This window comes from Danio rerio, chromosome 14, assembly GCF_049306965.1.
Source record: "Danio rerio strain Tuebingen ecotype United States chromosome 14, GRCz12tu, whole genome shotgun sequence".
Classification (NCBI taxonomy): Eukaryota; Metazoa; Chordata; class Actinopteri; order Cypriniformes; family Danionidae; genus Danio; species Danio rerio.
In genome coordinates this window covers 37,121,809-37,136,097 of record NC_133189.1, presented here as the reverse complement: position 1 = coordinate 37,136,097, position 14,289 = coordinate 37,121,809, and the positions used below count along the sequence as shown (strand labels likewise).

Sequence of the window (14,289 nt, the reverse complement as noted above, 5' to 3'; positions counted from 1 at the left end):
GATTTGTTTGATTAATGATAAAAACAGGCAGCAGCAGGAATATTGTGCGCTGTACAGTACATGCTTTTAGTCATTTTCATGTGGAACTGAGCTTTGCATAGCAACAAATGTGTAAAACAGGGGGCGGTATATGATACATTGTTTACAATCGTTTATCTCAATTAATGGTTTTTCATAATCGTAAGAAGCAAAAATCGAAATCTGATTTTTGATTAATTGCACAGCCCTAATGTAAATGCTGCTTTGTTTATGGTTTGTATATGTGCAGCACTAGTAATGCTGTGTTCACACCAGACGCGGAACGCGCGGATGAATCGCGCTATTCGCGCGTAAATAGTCGCGTGAACATTTCAGGTTACTCGCGTCATTCGCGCGTCAAACCCCGATTCATTCACGTGTCAAATTCACTTCGGAGCAGACCCGGATTCACGTGATGGGCAGGGCTTCTGTCTGCCCTGTGACTCTAGCTTCATAGCTAAAGGGCTAACATGGATTTTATGAAGAAAGTAACAGTGTTTATGTGCTTTATAAAGGATGATAAACAGCGTCGATACGTTTAGAGCCGTGTCTGAGTCCACTACATCCTTTCAGAGGTGCATTCAGCTCTTGAAGCTCATAGACTCCTCCAGAAACTGAACCTGGCTGATGGAGGTTTTCAGCGGTGCTTCTGACTGAGTCCAGCCCAGTTTGATGAACTTCTTGTCGGTGTCTGCTGGGGGATTTCCCCTGAGAAACTGACAACAGGCAATACGTCACAATCACGCCCCCACAAGAGCAAGCTCCTGATTGGTAAACGCGGCGCGAATGGCCGCTGAAGTTCAGATTTTCGAACGCGAGTGGTTCGCGCGAAACAAACGCGTCAAATGCGCAAAACGCTCAATTCGCGCCACGCCATTCGCGCCATGCACACCGCGCAATTCTCGTCATTTGTGCCGCGCCATTCGCGCCTATCGCGCCACAGGATGTCTATTCGCGCGTTTGCATTGACTTAACATGTAAATCACTCGCGCTTGACGTGCGTCTGGTGTGAACGTAGCATTAGAGTTTGCCTATGTGGAATTACAATTCAGAATACTGCCACCTGCAGGTATGGAAAGACACATCCTCTCACCTGGCACAGCACATGCATTCTCGTTTCAGTTGGCTGTTGCCTATTTGGTGTGTTTATGTACAGTTTTTTTGGTCCCAGAAGCAAGGTGTCAACGAAGCTGGTTTTCATCTAGTCTTGATGTCGGCTTGGTGCGTCTTGGGCTTAAGTTGCTTGACACCACACTGACATAGCTACAAGTAGTCAGGGCAGTCTTTGCTCAAAGAGGCATGTTACTATATATACTACAATTTGTTTGCTACTGTACTTGTTCACTTTAATGCTTATATCTGCCCTCACTCTAATGCATTATTAGGAAGCAAGATTTGGTTGGTTGGGTGTATTTGTTCCTCTTGCTCAGCAGTTGTAGTGCGACTCTTTGAGCTCTGTTCGAGGTCGCACTTGACACCATGGTAAAGATAATTCCATCATTTCTCCCTTTCCTTACATTAGCGCCTCTATTGTGTGGCCTTGAATAAGCCAGCATGTAGCGTTTTGAAAATGAAACTGGGCCCTATATTCTGACCCTCATTGTGTTTAACACTGAACTCCCTTCAAAATCAATGCAGTTCAATGGCACTGTTCTTATCTCTCCTGTCCGCTGCCTTTTTTTCTTTATTACGCTGTCTGTCTTTGTGCAGCGTTGTGCTTCTTTTTGCCTGTGATTTGTATTCTCTTTACTGTCCATGTCTGTTCTGACAATGTTCCAGAACGATGCTGCTGTAGCGATCTGTCTGTTGTTGAGTAACTTGAGATTTATTTTTGAGGCCTGTCAGTGTTTGCTTAGCGGGTAACCTTGAGACAGCGCTGTAACGTTGATCTTGTGGTTAATGACTCCCGATGAGAGGGACATGAGAGAAGATGAGCAAAGATTACATCGAAACACAGGTTCACCGACCTGCACTTTTAACACTGCACCGTAATCGATCACTATCAGAACTGAGCTTTTACTCTTAATTCTTAGCATATTTCATCATTATCAATCATTGTATACAGTTCCCTAAAAACTTGTTTTTTTTTTTTTAAAGAACCTATTTTCTTTGTATTGTGATAGAGTTGAGATTAATTTTATGTTGGTGTCACGAGCACTAGTCTAAGAATAATTACCTGAGAAGTCTCGTTGGTTGATTTGTCAGAGGCAGAAATATTGAGGATCAGGTTCATTCATCAATTGAATGTGTCAGTGCTGGGTCTTATTCACAAACCATATGTGCTGGGCTATGAATATTTAAAATGTTGTTGTCATTCTTTCCTGGGAAACACGCATCCTTTGTGTGCAAATTTAAGGTTATTTATACAATTGTGTAGAATATATATATATATATATATATATATATATATATATATATATATATATATATATATATATATATATATATATATATATACACATAAGTGCAGATTTATTTTTGTCACTCTGCTAAAAATAGAGAGGGAAATACCACCAAATCTAACCATTCTGTTCCAAATTGACGTAGTGAACCATTTTATTTTGAGGTTTTTATTTAAAGAGTCCATATTATGCTTTAAAAGGTCATATTTTGGTTTTGGTGGTCTCCAACAACAGGCTGATGTGCATAAGGTCAAAAAACACTTATAATGCGCTTTCATTTTTACCTAATTATTCCAACGACTCCTGTATGATTCATTCAGCGATTCATTCGTTCCCAAATCCCTCCTTCGGACGATGCCAATCTGCACTGATTGGTCCACTGATTGGCACTGATTGACCCAGTCTGTTACGATTGGTGAGACAGAGAGAAACGCCCACCATGACTTATAAACACTGTTAAAGTAGTCAAAGTGCAGAGTATATGTGTGTAAGCCCAATACAGGTGTGGATTAAAGCAATGCAGTTAAACTATTTTGAAACTTGACTGCCACACGTGTGTAGGAACAGCTGACAGTGGCCATTGCAAACGGCAGAGGATTGCGAGCTCACAAATGCATTTAAATCTGTAAAGAGAGCACTTTCAATGTGGCTTTAGACGCGATATATATGAATATAAAGATTTAACCTGAAATAGCACAAGCCGTGCGGAGTGATTACAAGTAACAAAACATAATTGAATACATATTTTGCAAGCTAGAGAAACAAGGAGGCAACCATTTTAATCACACTAATTTACACTTGTGAACTGGAGGAAGAAACTGATCTATGTACTGTGTACTGATAAAGTTTCTGTCAAGCTCTTAGTACCATACATCAATAGTCTCTTCTGATTCTTACTTCAACAAACAGAGAACAAATCCTCTATTGCAGGGTAGATTATTGTATTAATAACCAGAACGTTCACTCAATAATGTTCACTCCTCTTCGGTCGTGATCAGTCCCACACACACCCGCACTCTGCTAGCGTTTGAAAGGAAAGGCACGTTTACGTTTTACCATATCCAGCAGAGAACGTATTTGGTATTGTTTCGTGTTGATGTCAATACAAACAGACAAAAGATCAGGACGAAATCAATATTTTTAAACAAGGTGCACTTTCACTTTTCATTCTCTTACAGCTGTGATACACACTCTATGAAAGGTAATTTTAAAAACCCATAATAGGGGCTCTTTAAAAGAATTGTGATTGATTTATTTATGTTTGATATAATGATGAAGATAAAGCTTGTAAATATTAAAAGGGAGAAACTGAGTAAATGTTTTGATTATATTTTTAATATTAATCCAATGTTTATTTAATTATGCCACCCTGTGAAAAGCAGATATATTTACTCGAATACATAATTAAATCATTATGATGATTAATATCGACAATATAAATACAGGTTTCTGTATTGTCTGTGATTGCACTGACAGCTTTTTGCTTTTTGTCATTGCCCGATCTCTGGCACTGGTAAAGCTGTTCATATTTCCAAAAACTATTGGCAGATGTACCATTTTGTTTGGCACCGCAGGATCTAGGAACAAATTTAGTTAAAGGAACACCTTTAGTTGGTGAAACTAAATTACTTTCTACTTCATAGTAGAGATGTGCCAATCATATACGATACTGCGAGTGATGTAAGCCTAAAAGTCTCATTTTCATTTATATAAAATCTTCAGTTTTGAAGGCATAGTCAAACTGTCAACGTCAGTGTAACATTTTGTAGAGTCTAAAGCCTGATCAGTTTTGGCTTCATCTTTTTAGTAAACAGTTTGTTTTTATTAAGGGAAAATTAAAATGGTTCAAAAATAATGAGGTATTGATTTATGTAAAAAGACGCTTGTAAGAGTCATAAAAGGCATGCTAGGAGTTAGGTGTTTTTTCGTAATTGATACATTAATCAAATCATAAGGGAGCTAGAAACATTATGTTGAATCATACTCTAAACCTTCACTGTAACTTTCTAATAAATGGGTGTTTGCGCATTCAATTTTAAGATCTTGTCTGAAGGTCTTTCCTTGTGCCTGCTTTCAGACATTGTCTGGGCACATTTTATGACACAATTTTCCTGAAATAGCCTTTTTTTTGCACCATTTACCATTTGGAAGATTCCTTTAGGTGCTAAACAACACGGGCGGCATGAAAATAATCATCATTCGAAGAGTCATCCCTCCCAAAGGTCTTTTTCCTCTCTTCCTAGCCCTTTTTCAGGCAGCCGTTGATGTATTACTAATGAAATGAAGAGAGCATATCTGAGCAAGCGTCCAACCTATAGTGCCCACACTGAATCATTCACTTCTATGTAGTATTTTGACCTTTCTGAGAAATGCTGAAACGGCAGCTCTCACACACGAGCCTCGTCACAGCCCTGATACCCTTATAATTCTGTTTAGATGTTACACAGGTCCACGTCCGTTTGCCTTATTTCCGATGCCCTGGGCTGTGTTCTTTTACGCCGGGTGGCATTTGGAGGTGGATTCAATCCCCTGAGCTCTGGAACCTGTGCCATTTCCTCTCTTCTCACACCTGCCCCTCCTCTCTCCGTTTAGACCAGCCTGCTTCATCCGGGACCAGGAACGCACCACATGCCACATGCTGATGTGTGAAGAGCCGTCACGCTTCACAAAAACTTACGTAATCTAAGGCTCTTCCCAACCGGAGAGACTCTGAATAGACAGATTGAGACGCCATGTATGTTTTCAAAAAAAGCCGAATCGAGGGCAGATCCAGGGGGAGACACGAAGATGATGCAGATGAAAGGGGTAGAAACTGTCGTTGACTGTTTAAAATTGCTGTCTTGCCTGAGTCAGAATGTTTGATGAGGGAGACTTGTGTGTAGAAGATTAGCATCTAGCTTTGCAGTAGATACATTTGTTTCCTGATGCCCCTCACAGCGCTCTTGTTCGCCACTGACACGTACTGATGCACAATGATTGAGTTCTCAGGTGATGAATAGACTGATGTGAGCGATTCGGGCAGATATGCGAGCGCACAGGATCAGCGTGTTATCTGATACACAGCGTAAGTCCTGTCGGCGAGTAGCTGAACATGTCCGGACAGGTTGTGACAGCACTTAGCCTGTGGCCTGATGCCTACCATCCGTCTACCTGATGGTGCGGAGGTGTGGAACAGATGACCCGAGATCCCAGATGGAGGACTGGCCCGTATGCGAGCATGCTCAAGCTGAGGCTTGCATTAAACCCTCAGACTCTTTCTCTCAATTCCTTCTGAATTATTTACAGCAGCAGTTACAGTAGCATCCTGGGGAACACTGGGGAGGGGTGTGCGAACGAGTGGGCGGTGGGTGGGGTAGAAGTGTGGTGCTGAAAGCCTGCCGAGACATGATGACATCATGTGTTGTCTTCACCGAGACCCTTGGAGACTGCGAAACCGAGGTGTTAGGGAGTGACTTACCAAGCGTAGACGAAAAGACCTGATATAATGTCAATAAAATATAGCTCAGTGAATTTTTTATTTTTATAAAGATCATACATACATCTTTGCATCTTTGCATCATTGTTTTTATTACTGTTGCTTTAATGCTGTCTTTTTTTTCTAACCAGTCCAGATTCATTCACATGAATCATATAGTCTAAACCGGTAATGCTAAATTTATTCATTCATTTTTCCTTCGGCTTAGTCCCTTTATTTATCTGAGGTCGCCACGGTGGATGCCCTTCCAACCACAACCCAGCACTGGGGAACACCCATGTACTCTCGCATTCACACTCGTACACTTCGGTCAATTTAGCCACCGTGTTGGCTATGCTCAGTTCATTCTAATAAAATGTTATATCTTTACTGAAGTTTGATCTAATCAGTCTCTGAATTATTCTAGTTAACCTATTTTTATCTTAAATGGTCCACTCTCTAATGTCTTATGCAAAATCCAAATTAATTTCCATAACATTAACCATTTGGGCTGCACAATATATCGTTTCAGCATCGATATCGCAATGTGATACTCGGCAATAGTCACATCGCAGGACCTGCCATATCTAGATGGATTTATAATTAAGCAGGTAGCACAGTTCTGAACAGTTTAAAACTCTAAACCAATAGTGTGAATGATTGTTTTTTTGAGGCTGTGTTTTAAAGGCCTGTGACTAAGACTTTAAGTGAATTTAAACCATTTGGGCAGAAATGAAGTTTGCCGCTTTAGCAAAGGTTAACTGTGTTAAATTATTAATAAAATGATATACAGCGTTATATGACATTTTGTTTTTTTGCACTGCTAAACCTCAATACTGTTGAAATTCAAAGAAAAACATAAAATGCTGTTTATTTCATTTTACCTTTGTTGCATTGTTTTAATCTGTGCTTTATTTGTTTATTTTATTTTTTTTTGTTTTTACAATTTTGTATATTTTATGCTAATTTTATCCTCTCTATACAAAGTGATCTCAATCAATGTAAAATTATAAAAGTCATCTTAATCATATTAATATCGCAATACAAATTGCAGAAAAACATAATATAGCAATGCCAATTTTTCTAAAATCATGCAGCCTTATTTAATATTCTCTCTCATTTATGCTGTGTTTTTCACTGCTCTGCCAACAGGCCTATTTCCACAGGTGGAATATACAGTAGTATATGGACCTCTTTCCTGTTAAACCACCACACAAGAATCACCTCACTTACACACAGAATGGAAATCAACTGTTAATCCCTTTCTTTGGTGGATGAATAATAATAGTCTGTCTGTAAACGTAATAATAGTCTGGTTATATATGGACAGAATTATACAGCAAATAGCTTGGGTGGTCTTCAGTCAGTCACTTGTCCATGATCTGAAGAGCAGCCTAAGATGCGCAATAGATGATTTATGAATGAATGTACCCGAAACCGTGTTTATAGTACTGGACAGTCTATTCTGTTAATCTTTGTTTAGAATTGTACAGTCTTGATTTAGTTTCATTGCAGTGATGCATGTTGTTCTAAATGGTCATCTTATGTATCTTTTGGGAGTCTAAAAACAAACTGTTTTTTTAGAGAGATACTTCTGAGAATCAAGATGTGCAAATTAGGGTTATTCATTGTGTATTTGCATCTGATGTCAATGCTGTGAATTTATGATCATATAACATATGTGTTTGTCACACTTTTTAAAACTTGTTTGTTTCGCGTAATTTGATTATTTACTTATTCATTTAATGTTTTTGTGCTGGGTAGTCATGGGACGATAACCGTTTTAAAGTTATACTGCTGTTTGGAAAAGTCAAGGTTTTAAAATCGACAATTTTCTACTATACCATTCCTAAGGTATATGTAAGGTTTTTTATTTATTTATTTTTAATTAATTAATTTATTTTATTCTTTTTTTTTTAGGACAACAGTATCTCCAGCAAAAGATCTCCAAAGATGTCATTTTAAATTGTAAAGAGAAATCTGTTTTTTGAAACTAATGAAAACAGCAGAAGTCAATGATTCACTTTCATTATTTAGCCTGACATGTTTACTGTTCCTAAATTTAAAAAAATTTTGACGTTTACAAGAGCATATTTTAGAGCAATAATCTCAATACCGTGAAAACGTGATATTTTTATCCAAGGTTATCATACCGTCAGAATCTTATATCAGCCCTTGCCTAGTGCCTCTGACTTCAGTTACATATTCAAAAAGATATTGCCAATTGAGTATTTTAAATGCAGCTTGCTCTTCTTAGTAGCTTGTCATGGAGTTAGCTTCGTTTTCACAAGAGTAGCTTGATTTTGCTATTTAAATGTGCTCAGCTTGTAGCTTATCAGTGTTCCATTTCACAGTATCGTTCTCAGCTCTGCTGGAGAGTTAACTGTCACAGTTTTATCTGGTTTTGTTGTGGGTAGATGTGAAGCTTTTGCACTCCGCTTCCCCCTCTTCTGCGAAAAACCATAATCAAGCCAATGTTGACCATAGGCCACAAAAGAGAAAAGGCTTGCAGAGATCTGGCTTCCTGGCTGTCCATTACCATGTGTGTGTTGTGCCAACGTTTCCTCAGGCAATCCAGAGCTTACACAGCTCCAAGTCAAGTCGCTGCCCTTTACAGGAATGTCCTGAGTCACAAATTTGACCACAGGGGAAACAGACAGGCCTGTTCCAGTATTTCCTAGGGAGTTTTTCGTGCGGGCAGGCAACAATACACTCACCGCCACACACAATCTGTATTTACCAAACAGTGCTATACTGTGCAGCTGAATAGTAAATGGAATTTTAACAAAAATAATGAATATCTATCTTTAATTTTAGTCTCACAAACTTTCAGCCACTTTTTAGATTGATATATTCGACATTTTTGATAGCTAATTAATTGAGTGTCATTAAAATTTGAGATTTGTTTATGACCAAATCATATTGATCTGTCTTTTTGCAAACGAAAGACATGCCGTCTGTTCATTATGTTTGTATTACTTCACGGTATGCTCTCTGTTTATCTCATCATATTCTGCTCAGGCTTCTCAGCGCTGGAAAAATTGATGATTTGTTTTGCCATGGCACTGTAGATTCAGCATCTTCACAGCATCTCTGCTGAATACCATTGCGGGAAACACTGTTCTGTTCACTGACTATTTTTTGAATACACAGCCCAGCAACTTCCTGTGCTGTTTTCCTCATAAACACTTCCTGTGCTGTGTGAGGATGACCACATATCCTCTTGACCATTGCAATAAAACCACGACAGCATGCGATTTACATCCAGCTATAAGCATGAGATTTCTGAACTGTCGAACACTACAGGCTTGTCCAGTGTCAGGAGCTTGATCATACCTCAGCTTGTGGGATTGACCCGCCTGACCTTTGTTATACTTGGCTGTGTCTCTCAGTAAATTTGGACCGGTGCTAAAAGATGCTCTGCAAAGCTTTACAAACAACCCAGACCTTTTGTTTGTTGTTTGATGAAGAGGGTTTCATTTGTCCTCGGTAATCTGCCAATGTTTTCCAACTAACTCTTTCAGAAGGAAAACAGATTTCTATATAATGAGTGCATATTTTTTTGCTAACAAAGCCTTTTTTGACAATTAAGTAAAACACTAACACCATGAAAGATATGAATTCATGTTTGTTTGTTTGGTTTTCAGAGAGGGGGTCTGTGAACCGAGGTTTGAACTTGGGACACTGGAAGAACAGTTGCACTGCATGTCAGTGAACTGCCCAAAAGGCTATCAGCACCAACACATTTTCGGTTAAAGCAAACTTGAGAAAAACTATCAAGTCTGCAGGACATTGAAATAAGCATGAAAATAGTTTATTATCAATCTTATACAAAAGATACATTACAGTGCTTCTGACAAATTTGAAATATACTTGTGGTGGTAGCTGGTTTGAAACACACCATTTAACACACCAAAGTAAAGAAAGGCTCTTGAAATAAAAAAGAAGTCCACTATTTCTCTTACTTTTATGCTATTCAGGAGCCATGTGCTCCCACTGACAGGTAAAATCTGCTTCTCTCCCTCTTTCAAGATCGCAAAGCACTTTAGATGGGTAAATGAAATAGCCTATGAAATATAGCCAAATGACACCATCAAATTAATAAAATATACAGCAAACTTGGATTGCAAAGCATTTTAGACATGAATATAAAATAGCCTATGAAGTATAGCCAAATGACATCATCATATAAATTTAAATATACAGCAACTGAGAAATTAAATGACAGAAAAAGGAATAAAAACAGATGGCATCTCTAAAAATTACAATAATTACAACGTTAAAATGTGTAGATTATTTAAGGCAAATGCGTTGACTGACTAATCGTGTACATATATTTTGCAGTCAGTTTTTCTGAGTAAAAATATGTCTGAAAGATTCAAGAATTAATTATTTAATACCTCCCTCGCCTTATGCGAACGTGCGTGCGCTGTCAGCTGCGAAGCCAATCGAAAGTAGGCTTAAGTAAAAAGGTAATGCAGAAACACATACGATTAATGACATCTTTAGAAAAGGAAGAGCAATTCCAGGACATTTTAGGAGATTTAAGCCCAATCCCAATTCTGTTTTTGTACCTCTACCCCTTCAAAGTGTACCCCTAAGAATTGGGACAGCACTACAGCACCTGCACACATCATCATATGTCGTCACAATCTCTTGCTTCATATGAGATCAGACGATTGCGACTGCTGTAGTTATTCCAGCTGCTTTATTTTTTAGTATTTATCTTCAGGAGATCACTGAAGGCATATATTATGTTATCATAACGATCTAAAGTGTCAATAAGATCGTAATACAGTGCATTTACACAGTGGCCTATGTAAACACAGTTACACAGTTACACAGTTGATCTATGTAAACACACCAAAACAACATTAACATTATAGCAGACACTGTAAAAAGGTCATTCTCAGCCACTAGACTTTTCTGACAGGGTATTCAAGTGTCAGAATGTTGTGGGACTGCAATACAGGAGTTATTATTATGGATTATAGATAGCAAAATTTAATGGTTTTTATTTTAGCGTTTTTTTTTAAAAAGCATGACGGTAAAACATGAACGTCATTATGAATGTATTAAAACATGTTTGTTTGTTGTAAAAATTCTTTATAATGACAAAAGAAAATACAAATTTGTGGATCTTCTTACTTCCGGGTGCAGCGATCCTGCCGTTATAAAAACTGTGGTCCTAAAAACACTTCGTTCGAAGGGCTATCTACCCCTTTCCCCTTAGCCCTACACCTTCAAGCTAAAAAGAATTGGGACACCCCTACCTCTTTACAAGAACGCACAAAACAAGGAGTAAGGGGAAGGGCTAAGGGGTAGAATTGGTATTAGACCATACACATTTTTTAAGTGCCAAAAAGGCACGTCTCTGTGGGTTTCCAGAGCATGTTAGATTGTCTGTGGGAGTGGTGACAAGGCTCGCGCACAGGGAACAGAATGGGTTAGTGAGAAAAGATTTTCCACTACTTAATCAGTCGTGATAATAATAGTAAAAAAAAAAAGTGTCTCTAAATAAACTTGGTTGGCTGTTATTATACCTGAGCAGCTCGCCCAAGTAAAGTCTATGTGTGGGAAGCACTGCATTATATCTAAATCTAGTGCATCAAAATCTATTATAAGTCTATAGTGTCTGTTAATCATTCATTTATTCATTTTCTTTTTGGCTTAGTCCCTTTATTAATATAGGGTTGCCACAGCAGAATGAACCACCAATTTATCCAGCACGTTTTTATGCAGCGGATGCCCTTCCATCTGCAACCCATGACTGGGAAACACCCCTATACTCTCATTCACACCCATACACTTTGGACAATGTAGCCTACCCAATTCACGAATACCACATGTTTTTGGACTTGTGGGGGAAACCGGAGCACTCGGAGGAAACCCACGTGAACACGGGGAGAACATGCAAACTCCACACAAAAACAGCAATTGACCCAGCTAAGGCTCAAACCAGCGACCTTCTTGCTGTGAAACAAACGTGCTACCCACTGAGCCACCGTGCAGCCATCTGTTAATTTGATGGAATAAATGTTATCAGTGTTACACTGACCTTATAAATCAGAAGATTTCATTAGTGTCAGCAAACAGAATGGCAAAACTAACTGTTCAGTGATGTTAGCCTGACAACCCTCCTCTGTTTTGACATTGGTCAGATTCATGCCATTGTTTCTGCTGATGTTGCTACCAATGCAACCTAAGTGACATTTAAATCAGAAGATTTGACAATAACATCTGTGTCTCCAAACACAACAGCAAAAATAACTTCCCTCAAATCCGTTAGTCCACACACTCCTACTGTTTGACATTGGCCAGACTTATGCCATTGTTTCTGCTGATGGTTGCGTAATGTTACTATAGTGACATTTTAAAGCACAAGATTTCACAATTATACCAACGTCACCAGCCAAAATTGCAAAAAACTACCGTTATCAAAAATGAACTCAAAAAACTCCTACTATCTGACACTAGTCAGACTTTAGGTCATTGTTTCTGCTGATGTTGCTACATTTTATATTTCAGTGAAATCTGACACTTCCACTACACCATATACCAGTGGCAATAAAACTAACTGGTTTTCAAGAACTACTTCTTTTTGACATTGGTCAGACTTATGTCTTTGCTTCTGCTGATTTTAAAGTTTCAATCTCACCACAATGTTCATGTGAATGATATTTGCTTCTCCTTTCCCTTTACCTGTATATAGTGTGGAGGAGACGAGAGGCGAGTGGACAGCAGGACAATCTATGTAGGACATCGGCCGTGTCCGGACACCGAGGCCTTCATCCCCCCCAAATTCTGTGACAACAGGATTGTGTCCTCCAAGGTAACTTCTAGTATTTGTTATACCGCACCTTGTCACGAATCTGAAAGCGCAAGCTGGGTCATTGCTTAGCCTGCCGCAGTGTAATCAGATTTTTTTGCAGGATAACGGCATTAGGGGTTTGCTCGCTCCCGACAAGAGCTTGTTTGTAATTTTCTTTAGCTCGTAATTAGCAAGTCTTGTTTAATGCCATGGCAACTGCACCACAGCGTCGACACATAAGACTCGTGTGTTAGCAGCAGCATGTGGAGAGCATGACTCCAGCACACTTTCCTCAAGCCCTGGTGTTCAGCCACCTGTTCCTCCAGGTGTAAAGAGGCTGTTGAGACCCCTGCTGCATCTGGGACCAGAAATCCATGTGTATTTTCTCCCTCTATTCTTATATCTTTGCTATTTGCAAACGGCAGTGCATCTCACCACTTTCTTCCACCCAACACAGCAGCCCTAATTTGCCCGTCAGAGCAGCTCTTGAGATCCAGCTGATAAATACGTAGTTGCAATTAACGCTCAAGTGTTCAGGGTGGTTGCCTCTGCCCCCCTTAATCTTGTGGGACTTCCTGAATCTCCTCATTCAGTCGATAGATGAAGAGTGTTTTAAGGTACTAACGGAAGAAACAAGGGAGTAAGAAGTAATAGATTTATCAGACCTGTGGCCGTGCTGTGGTATCCGCTGATCAATTTTTCTTTGGCGTAAAGCTCTAAACACACTTTAATTACCTGCGCTGCAATGTTTACTCTTCTCCATGCACCTGTTTTGCATCTTCGCACTCAGACTCACTGTAACCCATTCTCCCACCATGTCCCTTGCATCCCGTTTTCCCTCTAAAATGGGAACAGTGCCACAACTTCTTGAGTTCACCTCAGTATAACATCTGCTCTGTTAGAAATGATGATGTATTCCCTTTTATCTTATTGCTGGTGCCCCAAACTGCCCTCTTTCTCACTTTCCTCACCCTTGGTGATGCATTATTTAGCAGTGATGGTTATATTAGATGGCAGTAGCTGTCCACCTTTTTCTGTGTTTCTCTATATCCCCTCCCACATTATTCAGTCAGTATTTGCATTTATTCTGGGTTGTATTGCTTCGTATTAGGCTTATTTGCTAGTTGAAATTTAAGCAGTGGCTGAAGTGTGATATTCTGTACTCCTCCAAAGTATTTTTTTTGTAGTTTATGCATTATGGAATTAAAGTCTTTGTTAAGCAAATGCTTTTGTAAAGAAGTGTTTCATAAATTAATATTAGTATTTCATTTATATTAATATTAGTATTTCATTTAAAATAATCAATTTTCCTTTTTTTTTTTTTAAATAAAAAACTATGAGATTGCAGTGCTTCCCACAGGTTTGAAATATACTTTTGGTGGTAGCTGAATTGAAACACAATTTTTACCCATGGCAAACAAAAAAATAATTTGATTTTTGACTTTTTATTTATTTTGAGACTCTTATACACTGTTTTTTTTGAATGCAAAAATAATTACAAAAATAAAAATAGTTGATTATTTAATTAGGGCAAATTAGTTTATTAACCACTTCTAATAGTGTACAAAAATTTTGTAGCCAGTAAATGTCATTTTGTTCTCTCC

The 14,289-nt window shown here is 38.7% G+C and overlaps 1 protein-coding gene across 5 annotated transcripts in view; it reads left to right on the top strand.

Moving 5' to 3' along the window:
• atp11c (ATPase phospholipid transporting 11C (ATP11C blood group)) overlaps nt 1–14,289 on the top strand; it is a 129,139-nt gene that overhangs the window by 39,421 nt on the left and 75,429 nt on the right. For all 5 annotated transcript variants that reach the window (XR_012389830.1, XM_009291180.5, XM_021472836.3 and 2 more), the window contains exon 2: nt 12,587–12,706. Coding sequence is in view for 4 of the 5 variants with exons in the window: in XM_009291180.5 (XP_009289455.2) it covers nt 12,587–12,706 (120 nt within the window). In the remaining variant the exon portion in view is untranslated. The remainder of the gene's footprint in view (nt 1–12,586; nt 12,707–14,289) is intronic.